The 21,079-nt window shown below is 51.3% G+C and overlaps 1 protein-coding gene across 1 annotated transcript; it reads right to left on the minus strand.

Annotated features, from left to right (window-relative positions):
• Positions 1-453: 453 nt before the first annotated feature.
• Positions 454-18,705, minus strand: ISX (intestine specific homeobox). The gene is given in 6 exon segments (XM_044226320.1): positions 454-693; positions 1,566-1,679; positions 3,328-3,479; positions 18,181-18,375; positions 18,378-18,417; positions 18,694-18,705. Coding segments are annotated over 6 exon segments (753 nt in total).
• Between the last annotated feature and the right edge of the window lie 2,374 nt (positions 18,706-21,079).

Genomic DNA, 21,079 nt, shown 5'->3' on the forward strand with positions numbered 1-21,079 from the left:
TCCTTGGCCTCCTCTCTGCCTCTCTTCTCACCATGGTTCACCTCACCAGAGGAAGAGCCAGAAGGGCCCTTGGGAGTCACCTGTCCAAATGCCTGTGTTAGAGATGAGGTCCAGAGGTGGTGAGTAACCAGCTGGAGGTCACATAGTGAGTTAGAGGAAAAAGGAATGCAAGATAATGCCCTCCTTGGTCCAGAACTCATCTGGGGTTCTCACACAGCCTCTGTCTCCTGAGCCAAGAGGGCAACCTTGGGAGGAGCCACGAGAGCTCCTGTATTGCTCATTTTACTGCTGAGTCCGAAGCAACCTTCCTCCGGATGTGCTCAGAGAGGCTTCTGGGCCATGGGCCTTCTTTGGATGGTGAGGTGGATTCCTCCAGAGGCCTGGGCACCCTCCTGCCTCCTGTCTTGACCTGGAGAGGGAGAGTGGCTCCATTGGCGAGATGGGATTCAATCTCTATGTGGAGGTGGCACAGAGGTTGTTCCATTTGGGGTTCGCAGGTGGAAGGCAGCACAGAGCAGGGACGCAGGTCTGCTGGATGAGAGGGCCTAGGAGAGGCTGCGTCTCCCACAGGTGGCATGGCAGGAGGGTGATCTGGCCGGGGCACCAGGCAGAGACCCGCTGACCAGGAGCTGGTGGATAGCACCTGGTGGGGAGAGCCAGCAGGGGCTGAGTGGAGGGCGGCAGCCTGGGACCCTGTCACAAGGGGAAGGTAAGGTAAGAAGTGAGTCCTAGGCTTCACCTGGAGCTGTCCTGCGGCTTCCCAAACTTTCCCCCAGGACTTGGGTAACTCAGGGTGGGTAGGGGACAATGTCAGGGACAAATGTGTGCCCCGGGGGCCAGAAAACCCAGTCCTAATCCTGGCATTTATAGGACTTGCTTGAGGTGAGAAAGTCACTTTACTTCTCGGTGCCCAGTTTCTGCATTAGCAAAACATGGAGAAGTAAAGACATCCTACCTCATAGCGTCACAGAGGGCATGCACAAACCTCGGGCCACAGGACCATCTATGTTGTGTACTGCTGGTTGCCCACTGTTTTGTGTCTGACACACTATCCCCCACGGACAGCCCATGCTCAGAGTGCACATCCTAGGTGCCAAGGCTTTTCATGTATCAGCAATTTCACCCTCATCGAATAACTACTCTCCTTGGAGGGGCGAAGTGACTCTTCCAGGCCACACTGCTGTTAAGTGCAGAGCTGAGATTCGAGCCTGGGCAGTTTGACTCCAGAGCCTACTTGCTCAACCTCTGAGCACTGCCCCTTACTCCCTGCCTGCTTGGTCCTGAAACTCTGAAGTTCTGCCCAGTAATACAAGCCTGTCTGTGCCGGAAGGAGAGGCACAGTGATTGTCACCCAAGAGATGAGGACGTGGGGACTGAGAGGGGCAGCGGCTTGACCCACGTCCCACAGACGTCCAGAGCAGTCTAAGCTGTGCTCTTTCTGGAATAGCCTCCCTTGTACCCTCTACTGTACACAGAGCCCCTGGGGTTCCTCGCTTCTGTGTCTGGGTGGGACGTTCCTGCAGACAGTGCCCCCCACCGCCACCCTCGGTGCCTCAGCCACTCACGGCCTTGTCCGGGTTCATGGCCGGGGCCAAGCTGGCCTCACTCAGCCTCTGTGGAGCCCCAGGGCTGCCGGTCTTCTGCTTCCGCCACTTGGCACGCTGGTTCTGGAACCAGATCTGGGGTGGGCGAAAACCAGGTTGGAGATCAGCCGCAGGGTTTTTCTCCACCCAGTACCTTCCCCACAAAAGCATGATCCTGATGCTTTCCCAGGGACTGGCTCTTTACAGTTTAGAAAGCTCCACAGCATCAGGATTTCCTTGGCTCAGGAGGTTTGCCCTCTGAGAAGGGACCAGAGATCAGAACCTTCAGTGCCTGCGGGGCTGGGGGCTCGAGCCCGAGTGGAGCAGCTGGATGCCATATAAAGAGGGGCGGTGGGGTCTGTGGGGGAACAGAGCCCAGAGGGCGCAGTGTCTCAGCTTCAGCCAGCAGGGATCCTGTAGAAATGCAAGCCTGGCCTTGCAGGCTCTCCCAGTATCTAAGGCGGAAATCTCAATTTTTAGAGATTGAAAATGCTGTGCAGATCAAATAAAACTCCTCCGTGGGCTACTTCCTGCCTGTAGGCCATGGGCTCGCAACCCTGTGGGCCCCTTGGCTTCTATAGGTTGAATATTGGCAGCTCCCTGTCTTCATGGGTGCCCTGGCTGTCCCTGACACGTGGGCATTTGTCCTTGGCCATGCTCCCGAAGGAGCTTCACAGCGCCTGCAGGCGCTGTCCATGCAGCTCCTGACTGATTCTAACTGGGAAGGGAAAGGGAGAAGTCTGAAACGGCTGTGTTCCATAGCCAGAAGCAAAGTGGGATGGGATAAAATCAAGAGTAAAATGTTGACCTGGGCCCTAGCTCAGATTTTTGAATTTGGAATGAATCCATCATATTTGATTGAAAAAGGAAAAAAAGTGATGTAGAGAAGTGTTTTAGAGCCAGCCAACAATGTCATAATTGGCTTTGGATTTGCTAGGGGGGTACTTGCAAAATAGGGAGTGTGCAGAGAGGCAGGACATGCCCCCGGTAAATGACAAGGGGCAACTATATCTCTAACCACAGACACTCCAAGGGGAACAAATGACAGATTCTCGATTAGGTAGATCTCAGACCATGGATGGCCCTTTCCACTTCTCTATGCTGCCTTCAAAGTGACACCTATGGGGAATGGATCAGGGGTTGGCAAACTAAGGCCAGTAGGATAAACCTGGCCTTCCTACCAGTTTTTGTATGGCCAGTGAGCTAAGCATGGCTTTCACGTTTTTAAATGGTTGGGAGAAAAGATAGAAAGAAGAATATTTGCGACACGTGCAAATTATACAAAATTCAAATTGTAGAGCTCATCAATAATGTTTTAGACAGTGACTGTATGGCTTCACAAAACCCAGCACAATTACCATCTGGTCTTCTACAGAAAAAGGTCACTGGTCTTTGCTGACCAGTGGTCTAGATTGTCAAGAACTATTTTGTGAATGGGGCTACATGGTGAATGATGTCCTGGAACTACAGCCAGGGGGAGAGGGAAGTCAGGAAGCAGATACCGATGGCCATCACTGATGTCACCCTCCTCCATTTCCACCTCCCAAAGACAGGCACCACCTTGTAACTACGGTGACCTCATTTTCTGGAAATAATATTTGGCAAATGTGACTGTATTCAAGGGATAAAGGCAATGGGAGATTTCAGATGCGGCAGCCCTGGAGGGTTCATGATCCACAGGGTCTCACCCATGGACCCCAAAGCATTGAGGTTGGGGGCTAAGAGTGGGGGCTGACAGCTGTACCTGCACCCGAGCTTCTGGGAGGTTGATCCTGGCTGCCAGCTGGTTGCGGATGTGGACGTCCGGGTAGTGGGTGAAGTGGAAGATCTTCTCCAGTTCATGCAGCTGCTCAGAGGTGAAGGTGGTTCGGACCCTTCGCTTGCTCTTTCTTTCCTCTGGATGGAAGAGGGCTCAAGTTGGGTTAGTGATCTTGCTGTTGGCACCCTGATGAGGCTTTTGTATTACTTGATTTCACTCTTTCAACCCCTGCTGCACTACAGAGTCTTGGCCACTGGCTCCTCTGCTCAGAATTTTGCAATATTTTTCAATAGAAATCCTGTCCCTAGGTCCAGCCCTCTGATCTATCCTAAACAGTGGGGGTCAAGATAACTTTCTAGAAACTCCCATGATTGTCCTTTTTGGTGTCCAGATGCCTTCAATGACTTGCCTTTGTCTACAACAGGGCATGGCAAACTGTAGCCTGAGGGTCAAATATGGCCCACTGTTTGTTTTTGTAAATAAAGTTTTATTGGAACACAGCCCTCCCATTGGTTTGTGTATTGTCTATGGCTGCTTTCGCAAGCAGCTCTGAGTAGTTGCAACAGTACCCATATGGCCTGCAAAGCCTAAAATAATTACCATCTGGTCCTTCACAGGAAAAACTTGCCAGCCTTGGTCTACAAAGTAAAAACTGAACTCCACAGCAGTCAGTCCCTTACAACCTGTTTCCAATCTAACTGTACAGCCTTGTGTCCATGCGGGGTTGACTACGTAATCTCTGTGGCCTAATGTAAAGGAAAACATGGTGCTCTTGTTCAAAAAGCAGGAAAAAGAGCTTTTCATTTTCTTCTGCAGTCTCTATTGACCTGTCAGTGTGTTTTGTTGTTGTTGTTGTTTGCTTAGGTTTTTAAACTTGCCATGTAAGTTCATGCTCCCTTGGGCACAGGGTTACTAATAGGGTGAGCGTGAAACCTCACAGGGACCAGAGCCCACCCATTGACTTGGCACCAGGGTACATGTACTTGAACTTGAGCCACCTTCCATCCATACCCTGAAATCCCTCCCACCACTGGAATCACACAGGATGGAGGAAGTATCCGTCACTGGGTAAGGATGGGGAATAAGTGGCCTAGAGCCCATGCTGGGAAGGAAGGGTGGTGGGAAGAGGGGCACTGAGCATTGAGTCAAGGCTTCAGGGCCCTAGTGCTTGCTTTCTGGTCCCACTGAACTTCACTTACAAAGCACAGTTTCACGTGTAAACTTATTAAGAGTTTCAAGATGACCATGAGCATTAAAACCCCAAGTGTTAGGCCTCTGTGCAGTACTGTAGGCAACTACACTGGTCCTAACACAGGCCTGGGAAGCCAGGTCTGCGCATGTGTGTGGATGATGGGGAATCAGCTATTCTGCTGGGACACGATAAATTTTGAAATGCCTATTGGGTATTCAAAACAACTCTCGAGTTGGCAGATGAATATATGTTTGGAGCTCAAAGTGGGTCTCAGGACTGTGGTTCAAATTTGGGAAGGGCCAGTGAATATTTGGCTGAGATTACTCAGGCAGGAAGGGATGTAGAGAAAAGTGGGGGATCTGGGAGTAAGCCTGGACCCATCCACTGAGCAGAGGCTCAGCAGCTCATAAGGGAGCTGAGAGAAATCAGTGAGGGACACCACAATGGGCAGGTCCCAGAGACAGGAGGAAAAGGAGGACATCCAGTGATGAAACTCAAGTAAGTGTCAATGCTGGGGATAGATTAGTTATAACAGAGACAGAGAAGGGTCATAGCAGTCTCATAGAACAGGCAGTGAGGGCTTAGTGGGCAGTGAAAGGGGGCTGAGGGGAGGCAGCCACTGCAGACAAGTCCACAAAGGTGTGCTGGGCACATGGAGGAAGAATGGCAGTTGCTAACTGGAGACAGAGTGTATGTTCCCAGGACTAAAACAGAAAGGACAGAATAACATCATGAAAAGCCCCCAGTAAATGTTCTCCAGCAAATCTCTATGTCAGTCTGTTTTCTGGGGAAGATGATCTGAGCCAGAGGAAGCTCAGACCCAAACAGTGCCCAAGGAAACAGGGGGAAAGAGAGCTTTGGAAAGAAAGGAGTGTTCATAGAATTAAAAACAAGTGAGGGAGAAGAGGAAGAAAAGTCAGAAAATATCAGTGTGTTCATCAAACACCTATTATGTGCCTGGTGTGGTGCTGGACCTTGACCTTGACCTTGGCCTGCCTTCATGCATGCATGTTTATTTAGCTTGTTTTGTTCTAAGATGGATTTGAGGGATGTGGTCCTGAATTTGGCGTTTAGGAGGACACTGAAGGTCAGAGGAAAACTACTTGGGTAGAAATATGATGGCAGAAGCCAAGGAATGAGGACCTATGTTTGCAGTACCCCAAACATACCCAGTGTGGCGTCTGACACTTCCTAGAGACTCTGACAAATATAGGTTGAATTAAAGTGGATTGAGGCATGAGTGGTTGGGGAGAAGTGACAGCAGTAAGTAGGAGAAGAATTCATATATTGAGAAGGTGTTAGAAGGTGGCGGGGGAGGCTGGGGAGAAGTTTCAGACAGTAGCTTGGAGCATGTCAGGAGACCGAGGGGAGAGAGAGGGCTCTGGAGGGGCGCTGGAAGGGGATAGCTGTGGGAGAGACATGTCAGAGACACTCGCTATACAGGTGAGGGTACCATGTGAGTTTCCAGGCAGGTGAACCAGAAGTCGGGTCTCCAGCAGAGAGTGAGTGAGGTGAAGGGGTCAGGGCAGGAGGGATGAAGAAGGGCTTTGGGACAGCTGTTCTGGAGAAGGACCAGGGAAGCATGAAGAGTAAGGAAGATCTCCCATGTGCAGCCTTCCCTGTATGTCGTGAAGGGGACAAGGGTCACAGATGGTGGAGGAAGGATGGAATCAGGTGGTAGTGGGTTTGTTTTCCTGACCATGCACTTCGGAGGACAGGGCTTCAACTTAGTTTTACTTCAAACAAAGTCTACATGATGTAATTCTAGGAACTGTGGGAAAGGTAGAACCCCCCTCCCCAAACCCCCTTTTGGGGATCAATGTCAGGTGTCACAGGCCAGATGGGATGACTAAAAAGGAGGGTGGGGATCTGAAATCTTCCTGAGGTCTCCTTTCTCGCACGCAGCTCACCTTCCTCCTCACCCCCCCAAAAGATGAGGTAAAAGCACTACAGGCTATGAATTGGAGTAGACATTGGGTGAAGAGTGGATCTTAGTTGTGATTGTTTAACAACCGAAGAGTGTGTGTGTGTGTGTGTGTGCATGCATGTGTGGTGTGTGTATATGTGTATGTGTATGTGTGGTGTGTGTGCATGTGTGTCTTGTGTGTGTGTGTGTGGTGTGTGTGCACACTTGTTATTTATCCTAGTATTTGTTAGAAGGAAACCCACTGAACTGGACATCAGGAGACCTGAGCTCTATTCCTGAACTCTACAACTTGGGCCACATTTCATTTACATTCTGGGCCTCAGTCTCCCCATCTGTGCAACGGGTGAAGAGAGCAGGCCAAATACACCCTGACATCTTATAATTTTCTTTCTCTTTAGGTGGAGGCTGGATGACCTAAAACACCTCGCCTTGGGCCTGCCCAGGGAACCGTTTGTTTGGTGGAAGGTGAGGGCCAGAGAGGAGAAGCTACTCCTACAGCTGAAGCTACTCCTCAGTCTCTGGGATTAACCAGGCCCATTGACCTCAGTGGTAGAAATGGCATCTCATAGTCTGCCTTTGGTGTCATCCCTCTCAGTTACCCCTCAAGCTTGTTGTTAATTATTTTCTCTTCCCTCAGAGGACTTTGACTCATTTCGATAACTCTTGGGAGCTTCTTGGGAGTCACAGACAGTGAGGTTTCAAACATTTATCATTTGCTAGAATAAGCTCTTGGACTGTGAACCACCTGATTGGACTTGAGAGAGCTCCTTCCCTCTCTCTTTTGCCCTCCCAGGTCTACCTTCTTTTTAAAAATTTTTAAGAAGAGATATTTATTCTATGTTTAGAGCTAGCAGTGTGTTTAAGCGTAGAACTGAAGCCAGTAAGGATTGATACAGAGAGAGATGGCAATGTCAACCCGTTGCTGAGTCTTAAGGAACATGTCCTTTGTGCCCAGCATCTCGTAGGCACTGGGGGCCAACTGTAGGAGTACAAAAACGAATATGTCGACAATATCACATTCATTCAATCACAAGGCCAGCATTTTAGGTGATAGTAATACTGTGCAGTTCTATAGGGCATTGCAAAAAAAAAAATTCACAGGATGGAAGATTCCAGGTTTCCTGGGCAAACTGTGGTGTTTGGGACAGTTTGGAGTTAGGATTCTTCTGGGAGTACAGAGCTATGGAATGGGGGATCCTGGACAGAGAATGTAGGGTGCAGAACCAGAACATGGGAAAGCAAGCATCATGGAGAACAGAGGATTAGAAACAATGTAGATGATGAGAAAAAGAAGCCACCTTCTCCATTCTCTCCAGAAGGAAATTTAGGCAAACAAGGGTTTATGACTAAAAATAGACTCCTTAATAGAATAATTTTTTCAATGCTTCCATTTGTGTAACTAAAGGAGAATCTTTAAAGATATATGTGGCTTTTCCTATTTCTGGCAGAACTGGAGGGCATAATTTGGAGAAAGAAAGGACCTACTTCTTTTCTGCATAATAAGTGACCTCTGACTTTGTGGAGAGTGGGCTGTCTGGCAAATTGCTGGTCAGTTAAAAAAATATGTTTTCAGGGGTGCCTGGGTGGCTCAGTGGGTTAAAGCCTCTGCCTTCAGCTCGGGTCATGATCTCGGAGTCCTGGGATTGAGCCCTGCATCGGGCTCTCTGCTCAGCAGGGAGCCTGCTCCCCACTCCCCCACCCTGCCTGCCTCTCTGCCTACCTGTGATTTTTTTCTGTCACATAAATAAATAAAATCTTTTTTAAAAAAAGAAAAACATGTTTTCATATTAGTTCTGAGCTACATATTCTTTGAGAGATGATGGTGATGATGATATGGTGATGATGGTGATGGTGATAATGATGGTGATGATGATGATGGTGGTGGTCATGATGGTGTTGATGATGGTGATGATGGTGACAGTGAGGATGATGGTGGTGGTGATGATGATGATGGTGATGATGGTGATGGTAAAGGTGATGATTGTGGTCATGATGGTGTTGATGATGGTGATGATGGTGACAATGAGGATGATGGTGGTGATGATGATGATGATGGTAGTGATGGTGATGATGGTGATGATGAAGATGGTGGTGGTCATGATGGTTTTAATGATGGTGATGATGGTGACAGTGAGGATGATGGTGGTGGTGATGATGATGGTGATGATGGTGATGGTAATGGTGATGATTGTGGTCATGATGGTGTTGATGGTGATGATGGTGACAATGAGGATGTTGGTGGTGGTGATGATGATGATGGTGATGATGGTGATGGTGATGATTGTGGTGATGAAGATGATGATGATGTTGATGATAGTGATGATGGTAATGAATGTGTGTGTGTGTGTGTGTGTGTGTGTGTGACGTGTGTGTGTCCAATGGCTCTAGTGACTTCTCCAGGGAATAAACAGACACATCCCAAATCCACACCAGTGGAGAGATGGAGGCTGAGCCTCAAACCCACCACCTTGCAGGACTCAGGGTGCCAAAGCTTCTTTCTCAAGTCTGACTGTGGGTTCTTGGGGTGCCCACAGTCAACACTGATTTTCCCCCAGCCCTTTTTGTGATGTTAGTCTAGACTGAATGGCTTCAAATTGGAGGACTATAAAAAGGAGTGGTAGGGATGGAGGGGTCCTGGGGCTGAGATCACTCCCAGTGACAGGGGCTCCCTGAAATTTAATTCATGAGACTGAACCAGAAGAGCAGTATGGGAGGAGTCAGATAGACTTGGACCTGGCTTCAGGAAAACAGGTTTGGATCAGAGGCAGGACTTTGTTAAAAGTTTAGCTCCTTAAAAAATGTATTATATGTTTAAAAAAAATAAAAAATTAAAAAAAGTTTAGTTCTTTAGGTTTGCAATGTTTAGGGTGGTAGCTACCATCTCCATGTGGTTATTTAAATAAAATAAAATAAAATAAATAAAAATTCAGTTTCTTGGAGCACCAATTCTGATGGCATTGGGGAAATGGGAAGTTTAGGGTAAACAAGAAGAAGGGTGGACTTGCCAGGCCCACATCTCTGAGAAGTATCTGAGAGGCTGACTAAGGAGAGATGAAAGGCCACTCTTCAGTTTTCCCTCCAGATGCAGGTGGAAGCTGCTCCAGGAAAGGGGTGGGAGGCACCAGCGAGGCAGGCATGGGTTACAGACCACAGTGGATGATAAGGGAGAGGAGGCAGGTGAGAAAAGTCAGAACAGCATGGACTGATATGGAGCAAAGAAGAATGTAGAACACAGAACTTGGCCTATGGAATTTTGGAACCAGAAGGAACCTCATTCAAAAAGATGCTGGAAATAGGAGCTCACTGTGAGAGTATCCTAGGCACTGGATGAGGTTCTTGATCATCAGAAAGGACTGGGATGTCCCAAACGCTCCAGAGGGGAGGTTGATGGGGTCCCTGGGTCCCCTTTTTCCCAGCTCTGGAAGGAGCACTGGATTGGGAGTGAGAAAATCTTTAAGCTCCTGTCCAGGTCCAGCATCTCCTGATCATGTTCTTGGCATGGAAGCTGAGGAGCCGGTGGCCACAGTGCAGCTCGCCCACTGTGGTGGGCCAAGGGCACCAGGGCAGGGCAGAGGATTGGCGGGGAGAGGGTGGAAGAAGGTGGCAAGGACTGCTGCCCCTTTCAAGTTGCTCCTCTCCCTGTTATTAATTGTGTGAGCTGTGAATCACACTTCAGTGGGTCTTCAAAGAGAACGAGTCAGCAGAACTTAATTAAACCTGAGCCGTTTAGCACATCGATCATAAGAAATACACAATTTACACAGGTGATTAGGCCACCTAATTATAAACCGATGTTTCTCTGCGCTCGGCTCCCTCCCCTGATTGTTCCTTCTCCTCGGTCTGCTAATTGGCCCTGGCTGCTCAGCGAAAGGCCCCGGGGGGCTTTGCCACTGGAGGAAGGTTCTGGAAATGGACTTTGTTCAGTGGATGCAGCATAGAGGGGATCCAGGGCACACTTTGGAGCCTTCCTGCAGGCTGGGGACACTGCCTGGACGTGATGGGCAGGGTACAAGGCAGGAGCCTGCCAGGGTAGACCTGGGCTGGGCTTTTCTCGCTAGCCTGGGCACGGACTTCCTACAGTTCTCTGGTGCTCATAGCATACAAGGAAAACTCCTTGGCATGGCATTCAAGGCTCCTCACGTCCACCCTTTCCCGAATCATCTTTCCACCTGATCATTTCTAGATTCCACAAATTGGTCATGCCCTTTTATTCTCTAGGTGCCTGGTCTCACAGCTCCCCCTGCCTAGAATACTTGTCTTCTTTCTTTGTCTGGTGCATACTCATCACCAAATGACACATCACCAGATACTCATCTATTCAAGCTCAAATCAATCCAATCCTTCCTTCTCTGCAAGGTCTGTTGTGAATCTCTGTAGAAACACAGCCGTTTTTTTTTTTTTTTTAAATAAATTTGAGAGCACTTTTGGCTTGCACCATCAGCCTCTGCATTTGTAAAAACAAAAATCTGTCTTAGTTTTTCTCTTTGTGCTTACGTATCTTTCTATCAAAATGTTAATGGTGGTTAATGCTAGACGATGAGATGGTAGAGTTACAGCTACATTTTTCACCTTCTTTTTGTTTAACTGTGTTTTCTATTTTTTGATAATATACATGGATTATTTGCATGAATAAGAAACAGCAAAGAGAATACAGCCAGGGAGGGAAGACACGAAAATAAAGAAATCACTAAGGGCGACAACTGGCCTGAAGACCACTGGGAAGCCTCTTGGTGGAGATTTGCAGACTGCCAGGGAGGACCTGCGAGGGCTCTCAGCAGAGCAGCGTTGTTAGTTTTCTTGTGCACAGACTTACTTTCATGCTTTTTATGTATAGATCTCAGCCAATGTGCACACACACACACACACACACACACTCTCTCTCTCTCCCCTGCACTTTCCACTTGTATATCTCCTCCTCCTCCTCCTCCTCCTCCTTCTTCTTCTTCTTCTTCTTTTTTAAAGCAGGTGCGCCCTTTTTTTAAAGGGAATTGTGTGGGGAGCCCCACACAACAGATAGTGGCAGAGCTCCTTTGTTGATGCATGTGGGGGGCCCCCCCGAGTGCAGCTTGCTTGGCTCCCCTTTGTCCGAGGCAGCTCTGGCCCTGCATCTCTGGAAGCCCGCTACTCCTCTAAACATAGGTTTTAAAGATGCTGATGTGCGTAAATAAAGGCCAAAGTTCCCAGCTTGGCGCACTTGACCTTCAGTTTCCTTATCTCGCATCTCCTCTCTGCCATTGCTCCAGGATTTTTAGATGCCAGCCACGCTGGATTTCTCTGTTTCTCAACTCCTTTTTCTCCCTCGAGGTTGCTGCACGTGCTTCCCTCTGCCTGCTGTGTCCTCTCCCCTTCTCTGCCCGACTCCATCTCAGAGGTCACCTCCTCTCTGAAGCCTTCCTGGAAGGCCTTGAACTGTTCACTATTCCCTTGTCCTTGTTCTCGGAGCACTTGGTCAGGTTCATACGGTCTCTCTGTGTCATGAAGTGACAGCGTGTATAGGTCTGGTGAGACTCACACATGGAGGGGGAGTACTGAGTGTGAGTGTGAGTGTGAGTACTGAGAACCGGGACAGGGTGGCAAGGGGCTATTTTCACGGGCTTTCAGAGTGTGCGTATGTGTCCTCCCCTCCTGTGGCCATTTCTTTCCAATCTTTACTAGTGGCAATGCCGGGGCATAGTCGGACCTCACGGGCTGTGCAGCCGGAGCGTATTTCATGCTGGGACACAGGAAGTGTCACAGAACTAGCCCCTAGGCAATGGGGAGATCATATTTAGTCCCCCTTCCCGCCAAGCATGGGTGAGGAAGTTCACTGTTCTCTTCATAGCCAACCCAAGTGCAGGGCTGCAGGGTGCTCAGATGAGAGGTGTGCAAAGCCATGGGCTCTGTAAATGGCAGGGAAAGCGGTTTCTAGCCGAAAATGGGTCAACAACTGCTACCTTCTGAGGAGCATCTGGGGAGGCAAAGCTCTTTGGGAACATACCATTGATTAAAGAGCAGCGACAAACAGAAACACTTAAGAGAGTTCCAGGTCTGGAGACTGAAGATGACTATGAAGGCTTATAAGGGCCCTGATGTGAGAAACCATCATTCCAGCATAGCACAGTGTGAGGGAAGATGAGGGTCAGCGAGAAGAAGCCTCCAGACACGGCCCAAACACACCCCCTTCTCTCGGCTACCCACTCCGGCCTCGGCTGGCTGGTCTGGAGGTGGGTATCTCACTCAGGCCCGGCCAATGGGTCCTTCCTCTGGGACTCCTGGACGTGGGACTTTAGAGAACTTGTGGGAAGTCGCTGGAGGCTGATAAAACTCTCAGAGTGACTGGGTGTCACTGGGAAGGAGAAAAGTTGAGTGGGTGCAGAGAAGCTGCTGGATGCACATGGTGGTGTTGACCCTGGCTCCCATCATGGCTGAAGCCCGCTCATGATCCCGCCCGTCCCTTGGCTCAGTATGAGGAACTACTTCTTAATGTTCCTCAAAGCAACACATTTCCTTCTCTATCTCAGCGAACCCAAGATGGTTTTTGTCATTGGGAACCTGAGCGTTCTCATTCATATGATCATTGCACCTTTTCGGGCGGAAAACCCTACGGTGGTTCTTCATTCCTTTTGGGATACAAAGCAGAAATGTCCTTGATGGTCCGGCATGGCTGGGCTCCTTTCCAGCTCTCAGCCCTCACCTTGCTCCCTTGAACATCTTGTCCAACACCAAGTCCTTGCCCTGGGGGTTCCCTCTGCATGGAATGGGGGGGATCCACCTTCCCCCCACTCAGTGTTCAGACTGCACTCCACCATGGGCTCATCTGGAAGCCTTTGCCGGCACTAAACGTCTCAGGTCATAGGGTCTCAGAACCATGTCACCTTCTCCCTGGCACTTAGCACAGCTGTCATTCTGCTTTCACTTAGGATAATCAGGTGGCTCTTTGTCGTCCCTACTAGACTCGAAGCTGTGTGCGGGCAGAGGCTGGGCTTGTGTTTTGTTCTCTACATCGTCCCATTCCCAACTAAGCACCTCTGGTGGCTTTAAGATATGTTTGCAAATTCTTGGGTGGCTCTCAACCCAGAAATTCTTTTCATCTTTAACATGGCTCTACTCAGTGGCTCACAGAGCAAAGGGAATGCAACGGGAACGCTGCTAGCAAGTTTCTCAGGCTGGGTCGTAAAAGGACACAAAAGGACGTAAAAAGGACGTAAAGGATGCCCTTTTACGACCCCTCCAGTTGGAAGGACACTGTAGGGGGAGGGGGAGAGCCCTGCATAGGAAGAAACTGAGGTCTCCTGGTCAGCCGACTGAGCTGCCACCAACTCACCAGCCGTGGAGTGCCTACCTTGGAAGCCGATCCTTTATTCTGGCCCAGCCTTCAGGAGGCTGCAGGCCCATACGACATCTTTCCTGCAATCCCATGAGGGACCCTGAGCCAGAGCTCCTCAGTGGAGTCACTCCCAAATTCCTGGTCCACAGACTCTGAGTGAGACAATTAATGTGTATTGTTATTTTAAGCTACTGAGTGAGGGGATAATTCCTTGTGCAGCAGTAGATATGCCAGCCACTCGGTGGATTTTAGTCACTCTTTGACGCTTGCCTGGATGAGGACTACAATGGATAAATCAAATTTAAATGACAGCCAGGGCTTTGTGTCCTCTGTCTGCACTGATTTCTCCTGGTTCTGATGTTCTGTGTCCTATCATTAGAGTAGTGTTGTCAGTGCCCTGCTTGTAACCCTCAGAGCTTTCTGTGCTCCAGATCAACTTCCGACTGCCAGGATGTGTATTTCTGCACTCAAAAGCTCAGATAATTCTGAGGAGTATGGTTGCTGCATTTCCCAAAGGATTTAAGCTTCAGTTTCCCACCGTGGTCACTGGCTTAATCACACATGCCTTCTTTGTGTGATTTCACTACCTCCGTGCTGTGTCCTTACATGTCCCACATAAATCCCTTGTGCTCCAGTTTTTCCTTCTGGTCTGTTTTTTTGTGGGAGCTCCCAGGAAGACAATGCTTTTTTGCAAGCTGGGACCAAGCCTTGTTCTTCCCTATACTGCTACAGGGCTTAACATTCAGCCAGGTTCTCAATTCTAGAATCAGCCTCCCGATGCCCTAGAGGAGCGTCTCCATGGTCTCCTTAGGGTGAGGCTCTGGTGGCAGGGACTGAGAGAGGCTGAGGGGTGAACCAAAACCATACTTATCCTGGGGCACTCCAGGTTTTAGCTCTCCTCCTTCTGCACCACTCCTGTCTGCTCTGATGGGAGCCCCTGGGTCTACCTCTCTGAGTATCAGAGCTGTTCATCACAAGGCAATGAGACACCCATGGGTCTGGCCACAGCCTGAGCCTGGATTCCCAAATCCCGGGACCAGGAGCAGAGCAACGCTGCTTCCTTGGGTTCCAGACTGGGGTGGTTGGGGAGGGAGGATGGGAAAGAGAGAAGACAAAGAGGAAAACGAGGGGCTCATTCAGACTTCTGCCCTCCAGACCGATAAGGGTCAATTTCTGTTGTTTTAAGCCACTCTTGTCTATGGTGGTGATTTGCCACAACAGGACCAGGAAAGGAAGGGGTGGGTGTGGGAGGGGAGCAGAAAGAAACGGGAAAGGAGCTAGGAGAAGGGGAGGAGGAGCAGAAGTTTTGAAGGGCAAAGGTGTGGAGGCATTTAAAGGGAGGGAAAAATCAGAAGTCAGGCTGCTCTGTGTGCCTGGAGGGTGAGCCCAAAGCAGCAGGACAGGTCTGTGAAGGACTTTGTCACACTAAGGGGTTCAGTGTTGGTCAATTGCACCCCGAGGCCAATTGGCCCTCTCCTGGCTTTATAAATAAAGTTGTACTGGAACACAAACACACCCACTAAGTCACACACTGTTGACTTTTCCCTCGTGAAGGCAGAGTTCAGTGGCCCTTTGCAGAAAAACTTTGCTGACCATGGCAATAGGATTCCCTCAAAACCCAAGGATGCCATCTATCCCTGGCCAGCTGTACCACACAAGCACTGCCCCAAGGGGATGTCGCCAGGACTCTCAAGCTGCTGACCCCACCCCTGCTCCAGGGGGATGGTCACTGGTTTGGCTTTGTTTATCTCCTCAGTGTCCAGCCCCACTGGCTTAAGTACCCAACAGTCATCTGGGGAGGGACTGAATGGGTCAAGGACGGATGAGAACAGAGCTGAGCCCCCCACAGCCAGAAGCCCTGTCCTGGTTACCCATTGGAGTGGCTTTTTTCCCTCATCTTTCTCTACCCTTTGCCCCAGGCATCACGATTTCCCTGCAAAGTGTCCTCTGTGGCACAGATGACCTCTCTTTTCCCCGGGTCTGACTTCCTTGTGATTGGTCCTCCCATGCCTTTGGAGGGTCCTGGGCTTGGGGGGCGGAGGGGCGGCCTCTCTCAGGAGTGAGTGGACAGCTGGGCTCAGCATCCTTTCAAGTAGGGAGACCTTCTTGGATTTTTCCATCAGCTTGAGATGTGGGAGGGTCCAACCCCTTATGAGGGTCACCTCCATGAGAAGTGAGAGAGGCCTGGCACTGGTCCTGGCCTGGGTGACCGAGCTGGCCCCACACATGCACATAGCTCAGAATAAGCTATTCGCCTCCCTGGGCCTCAGCTTCCCCTAAGAGTGGTCCTCGGACCACCTATATCAGGGTCATTTGGGAGAGTTTGCCAGAATGCAGATTCCTGGGAAGGCGGCGGTGGGGTGGGGCGGGGAAGAGGGGACAGATCCTGCGGAGGCCATTTGCTCTCTTGCCCATAGCTCCTGGCTACCCTGCTCCTGCCTGGCACGGACAGCCTCCTCCCCTCTCTGCAGGGAGGAAGGCTCTGCCAGAAAAGGACCACGAGTGACACCACAGAGGCTTTCCAGCCACCATTTTGCCATGGAATCAGTCATGGCATGTTTGAGCTGGGAGGGACCTTAAGAATATTCTGGTCCTGCTCTTTCATGCTCCAGATGGGGAAACAGGGGCCTGGGGAGGGGAGTGGCTTGCCCAAGGTCCTCCTGTGAATTAGCAGTACCAGACGGGTTCTCAGAGGCCGGATTTCTGGAGTCTGGCTCCCCATCCTCCACGTCCAGCGTCTCAACGTTCTGGCTCATGGGCAACGTCTGCAAGTTGCTTTTGTGGTTTCTGACACGGTGACCTCCCATCTGTATTATTATCTGCTTAGCGTTTTCCCAAGTAGGCTTTTTGTTTTACCTAAATAAATAAATACATTCTAAAAGAGAACCTCCCATCATGACCATAAACGGATAACCGGTGTCACGTGTCAGAAATGGAAGGTTAGGGTAGGAATCATTCCAGAACTGTTGACATAAATAAGCTGTCTGCGTAGTCCTCAAACGCATTTTGGAAACCACCAGCAGGATCTTCACTGGCCTTTTGGAAGTGCTCGTGGAAGGAGATCTACAGATTTAAGCCGCATTCAGGAATAGCCTGCGTGGACCGTCACAGGCCACCGGGGTTCAGTTCCGGTGCTAACACTCACGTGGTTTCTGCGGGTGGCTGCTCTTCTTGGGTCCCTCATCTGTAAGTTGGGGCTCACAACTGTGGCAGCTCCGTGGGAAACAGCCAGGGGAGTGCTGCAAGAGCCACAAGGCACTACCCATCCTGAGGTGTGCTATTTCGACAAACCCTCACAAGATGGTCTGTTCTTCGTCCGACAGGATAGCGGACGTGGAGAGTGTCAGCATCTTCAGGGGGAGGTTTAGAATGACGGCTCCCTTTTTGCCATCAGCCATTTTCAGACTAGAGGAAGGAAAGCTCCCCTGGTGGGGGGATCGGACCTCCCCTCTCCTTTCTTCTCTCTCCCTCTCTGCCACTTCCCCTCCCCACCTCTCTTTCTCTCTAGGACAGAGAGGGGACTCGCAGATTTCATGTAGCTGCCGCAGGAGAGAGCCAGGTTAGACTCTATTTCTCATTCTGCTCACTGGAAGATATTAGTGAGCTGCCAGAAATGAAGCTGAACTTTTTCCCATGGTAGACTCCGCTCCAGGGGACAGGCAGCCCTCCAGGGTTTCCCCCTTGCCTGCAGTGAACACAAGCCTGTCTTGGGAGACTGCACTTGGGGGAGGTAGCAGAGCTTGGTGATGGTAGGAGGAGGCATCCTGAGCTCCCTTGAGCTGCCTTTCCAGCCTTTCCTTGGATTCAAGGGGTTGAAAGCAGAGAGAACTGGGGACCCCACGAGTCAGATACAACCAGGCCCCAGCAGACCCTCGTGACCACCCTTGCTGGGAGGGGGATTGGGTGGGCCGATCCCAGGCCTAGCTTCAGCTGTGGGAAGACGTGCGGACTGACTCTGCTTATGAAGAAGACCTGCTTGGACTAAGCATGGAGGTGGCTGGGGGCAGCCAGAGGCAGGACCCGCTCTCCAGCTGTGTGACGTGGGGGCATCCTGCACCTCGTCTCTCTCGCAGCCAAGTCTCCTTGTCTGCCAATTACGATAGTCACGCTTCTCTACGGTCAGGACAGCCCCTACCGCCGCGGGGACGCCATGAGAATAAATGGACGCCAGCGTTCTTAGCTGTGGCCTGTTGATGGGAGCAAGCCCGTGTTCCTGCCTCTGCTGCTGATGGAACCTTGGGGTCTGCCTCTGAAAAACCCAAGTCCTGGCTAAACAGAAAGGGACTGGCCTGGCACCTGACCTCTCTTTGAATTTTGGGGGCTCTTTCTTCTACGGAAATGGAGCACCTTTTCCCTGCCCAGCTGGCTCTTGGGGCCCTGCGAATGGAAAAGAAATGACCAGAAGACACTTACCCTGTGGCTGGGCCTGCGGAGGCCTCTCTGGTCCGGAGCTCACAGCTGCTGCTGGCCCAGTGTCCTGTCCACCTGCCCTTTCCGACGTGACCACATGGCTCCTCTCGGTGGGCCTCTTTAAGATCTCCTCGATGGAGAAGGACAGTCCCAGCTTCCTGGGGGCCTCACAGCACCCTGAGCTTTTGCTCTCCATACCCTGCAGAGGGCAGGGATTGCCTTGGGGCACTCAGTGGGTGGCTGTGAGGAGGGGCAGAAGGGGACCTTGTGTGCGCCCAGGGCGAAGCTGGGGGAGGGTAGCGTACTTCCTCCCCTGGAACTTCTGGAATCAAAAGGGCAAGCGGAGGTTGAGCACGGGGAGCCTCATGTCAGATTATCCAAGCACGATTCTGTCTCTGCACGGACTCCCATGGGCTATTCTAACTGCCCCCCCGAAGAGGCAGGTCACCTTGGGAGAGCTGGAGTGGGCTGTATCCCAGGCCCCTGGGCTCAGAGCTCTTGCAGACTTGATGTCACGGGAGCCGGCATGGCCACGCTGGGTTTGGTTGTACTGCCAAAGGTCTTCTCCGGGTGGTTGCTTTCAAAATCCCTGGGCTAGGTCGGAGTCCCTGATGTCACTGCCGTCTAAGCTAAAGAGCTGGAAAGAAGAGGAACGTCCACGTTTGTCTTTTCTCTGGCTTGTGGCCCTAGCCTGATGGCTCTGGCCAGCTTCTGGAAGCCTGGAGTGCCACCTTTGGGCCCCAGGAGGCCAACTCTGATCCGGACCACCTGCAGCCTTGAAAGGTGTTTCCAGAAACCCTCTTGGACTTTGATTTCTGCTGCTTCTGGACTCCAGAATAGGTTTTCCAGAGCGCCTGAGCTTCTGCCCTCTGGCAGGTGCAGGCTTAGGTAAGGGTCTCCAAGCACTGCAGGCTGGCTGTCTGTGTCAGGGCTGGACCGAGTGCCGATGTCTCTGGCCTTTCTTCTGGTTTCCCTGGCCTCACGTCACAAGCCTCTCCAGAGGGTCCAGGCCCAGCGTGACTCTCCCTTCTTTTTGGTGTCCTGCTTCTTCCCAGCTGGTATGCCCCTTACATGTCCCCCCGAGGTAGCACCGAGGGAACCCTTTCAGTCTGTCCTGTAAACTGTTGGCTGGCTGCTGACAAGGCATCCACCTGTCCTTACGGGGAATTCTGCTCCCAATTACTGTGTAATCAGGGAGGAGGAGCTGATAAGAGAAGAAACTCTCCACCCTCCTTAAGGCCGGGGACGCAGGTGTTGGGGAGAAGGGGCAGGGGGCAGAGTGGAGCTGAAGGGTGGGCGGGGGGGGCTGGGGAGGTGCCATGCTGGGGAACTGGCTAGGTGGGAGCAGGATGAGGGATGGGAACAGGCTGGCCAGGAAGTGTCCCCGGGCCCAATAAAACGTGTTTGCTCAGCTAGGAGAGTTTATGGGTCACGTGGAGGTTGGAGGCTGGGCCAGGGTGCTCTCTGTTGGGTGTCAGCCTGTGGGCGGTCGCTGTCAGACATGCTTCCCTGGGCTTGCAAATATCAGAGCAGGAGACGCTTCTGAGTTCTCACGGTGTATGTGGGGAAGCCGAGGCCCAGATCAAGGAGTTGGCGTGGATGTCATGACAGTCTGATGTGAGTAGTCCACCAGGGAGCTCCAGGATGCCGTGCTGGGCACAAGACGCAGTTGGCATGAGAGTGACAGATGCCCCAGGAGAGACGGTGAACTTGCGTTGGGACACTGGAAGCCAGACCTTCTCATAGAGGGTGAGGGGGTGGTGAAGGCTGACCCCCACTCCCTGTGGAGGATGAATGCAGAGAGCGAGGATTCGCCCCGAGATGGGGAGCAAGTAGAGATCACATGTCCTGCTTTAGAAGTGGTGCCCCTTGGGAGTGTCAGGTTATTCGATGGAGCTCAGGGGCCTGGGCTCCGAGGCAGTAACCAGCCAACTCTACAATCTTCGGAGCGTCCTTGTGCATCCATGCCAAAGCCTGATGTAGTTGGACATCTGGGTCCTTCCGAACGGGGATGCTACCGCCCTCCAAGTTTTCCCCGGAAGAGGAAGGAATTTCAATGAGTCAGAAGTGGGAAGTGTGACTTAATGTAACTTCTGCTCATATACTGTGGCCAGAATGAGTCACATGACCCTGCCTCCAGGCAAGGGGGTTGGGAAATGGAGTTCTTCCTGCGCCCGGAGGAAAATGAACCAGTTTGGTGAATGCACAGTGAAATGCCTGCTGTATACCATGCTGATCAGGAGGCTAGAGTCCCACTGTGGTCAGGCCACTGTTGGTTGACTAAAGGAGTCGTTGATTGTGAGGACCTGTTTCCCTCCCCTGGGGGCAGAGAAAGGTGTGAGGGTGCTTGAGGAGGCGGGTCAAGAGTGAGGACAGGGACCTCAGGGGCTGAAGCAGCAGAGGCAGTAAGGACAGGAGGAAAGGCCGTGGAGCCGGGGCTGTGCACCCATTGCTGCATCTAATCCGCCCGACAGCCCTGTTAAGCGGCTGTCATCCACGCCGGTTTATCACTGAGATGTGCCCGGAGACATGGAGTGGTGGGGATAGGGCTACACAGCTAACCAGCAAAGAAGCACTGATGAGACCCAGTTGGTCCTGCTCTCAAACCCTGCTCCCTTTGCCACAATCTCCAGAAACCATCTGGTCCAGCCCTGTCATTGTACCGATGGCCAGAGTCCCAGAGAGAGAAGTTGCCGGAGACACTACACCTGTCATTTTCAGCACGTCCTTTGATTTCCTTATATTTTGTCTCTCTTGGGGTGAGCCTCCGGCAGATTAAGGAAACACCCCTTGTCACGTGGACCCGGACACTTGCCCTCCTTCCAGTCCGTCGCCCGCAGCTGGCCACAGCCCTGGCATTCACGCTGTGTTCCTTCCACACATGTGCCTCGAGCAGCCGCTG

Source organism: Neovison vison, chromosome 12 (genome assembly GCF_020171115.1).
Source record: "Neovison vison isolate M4711 chromosome 12, ASM_NN_V1, whole genome shotgun sequence".
Lineage (NCBI taxonomy): Eukaryota > Metazoa > Chordata > Mammalia > Carnivora > Mustelidae > Neogale > Neogale vison.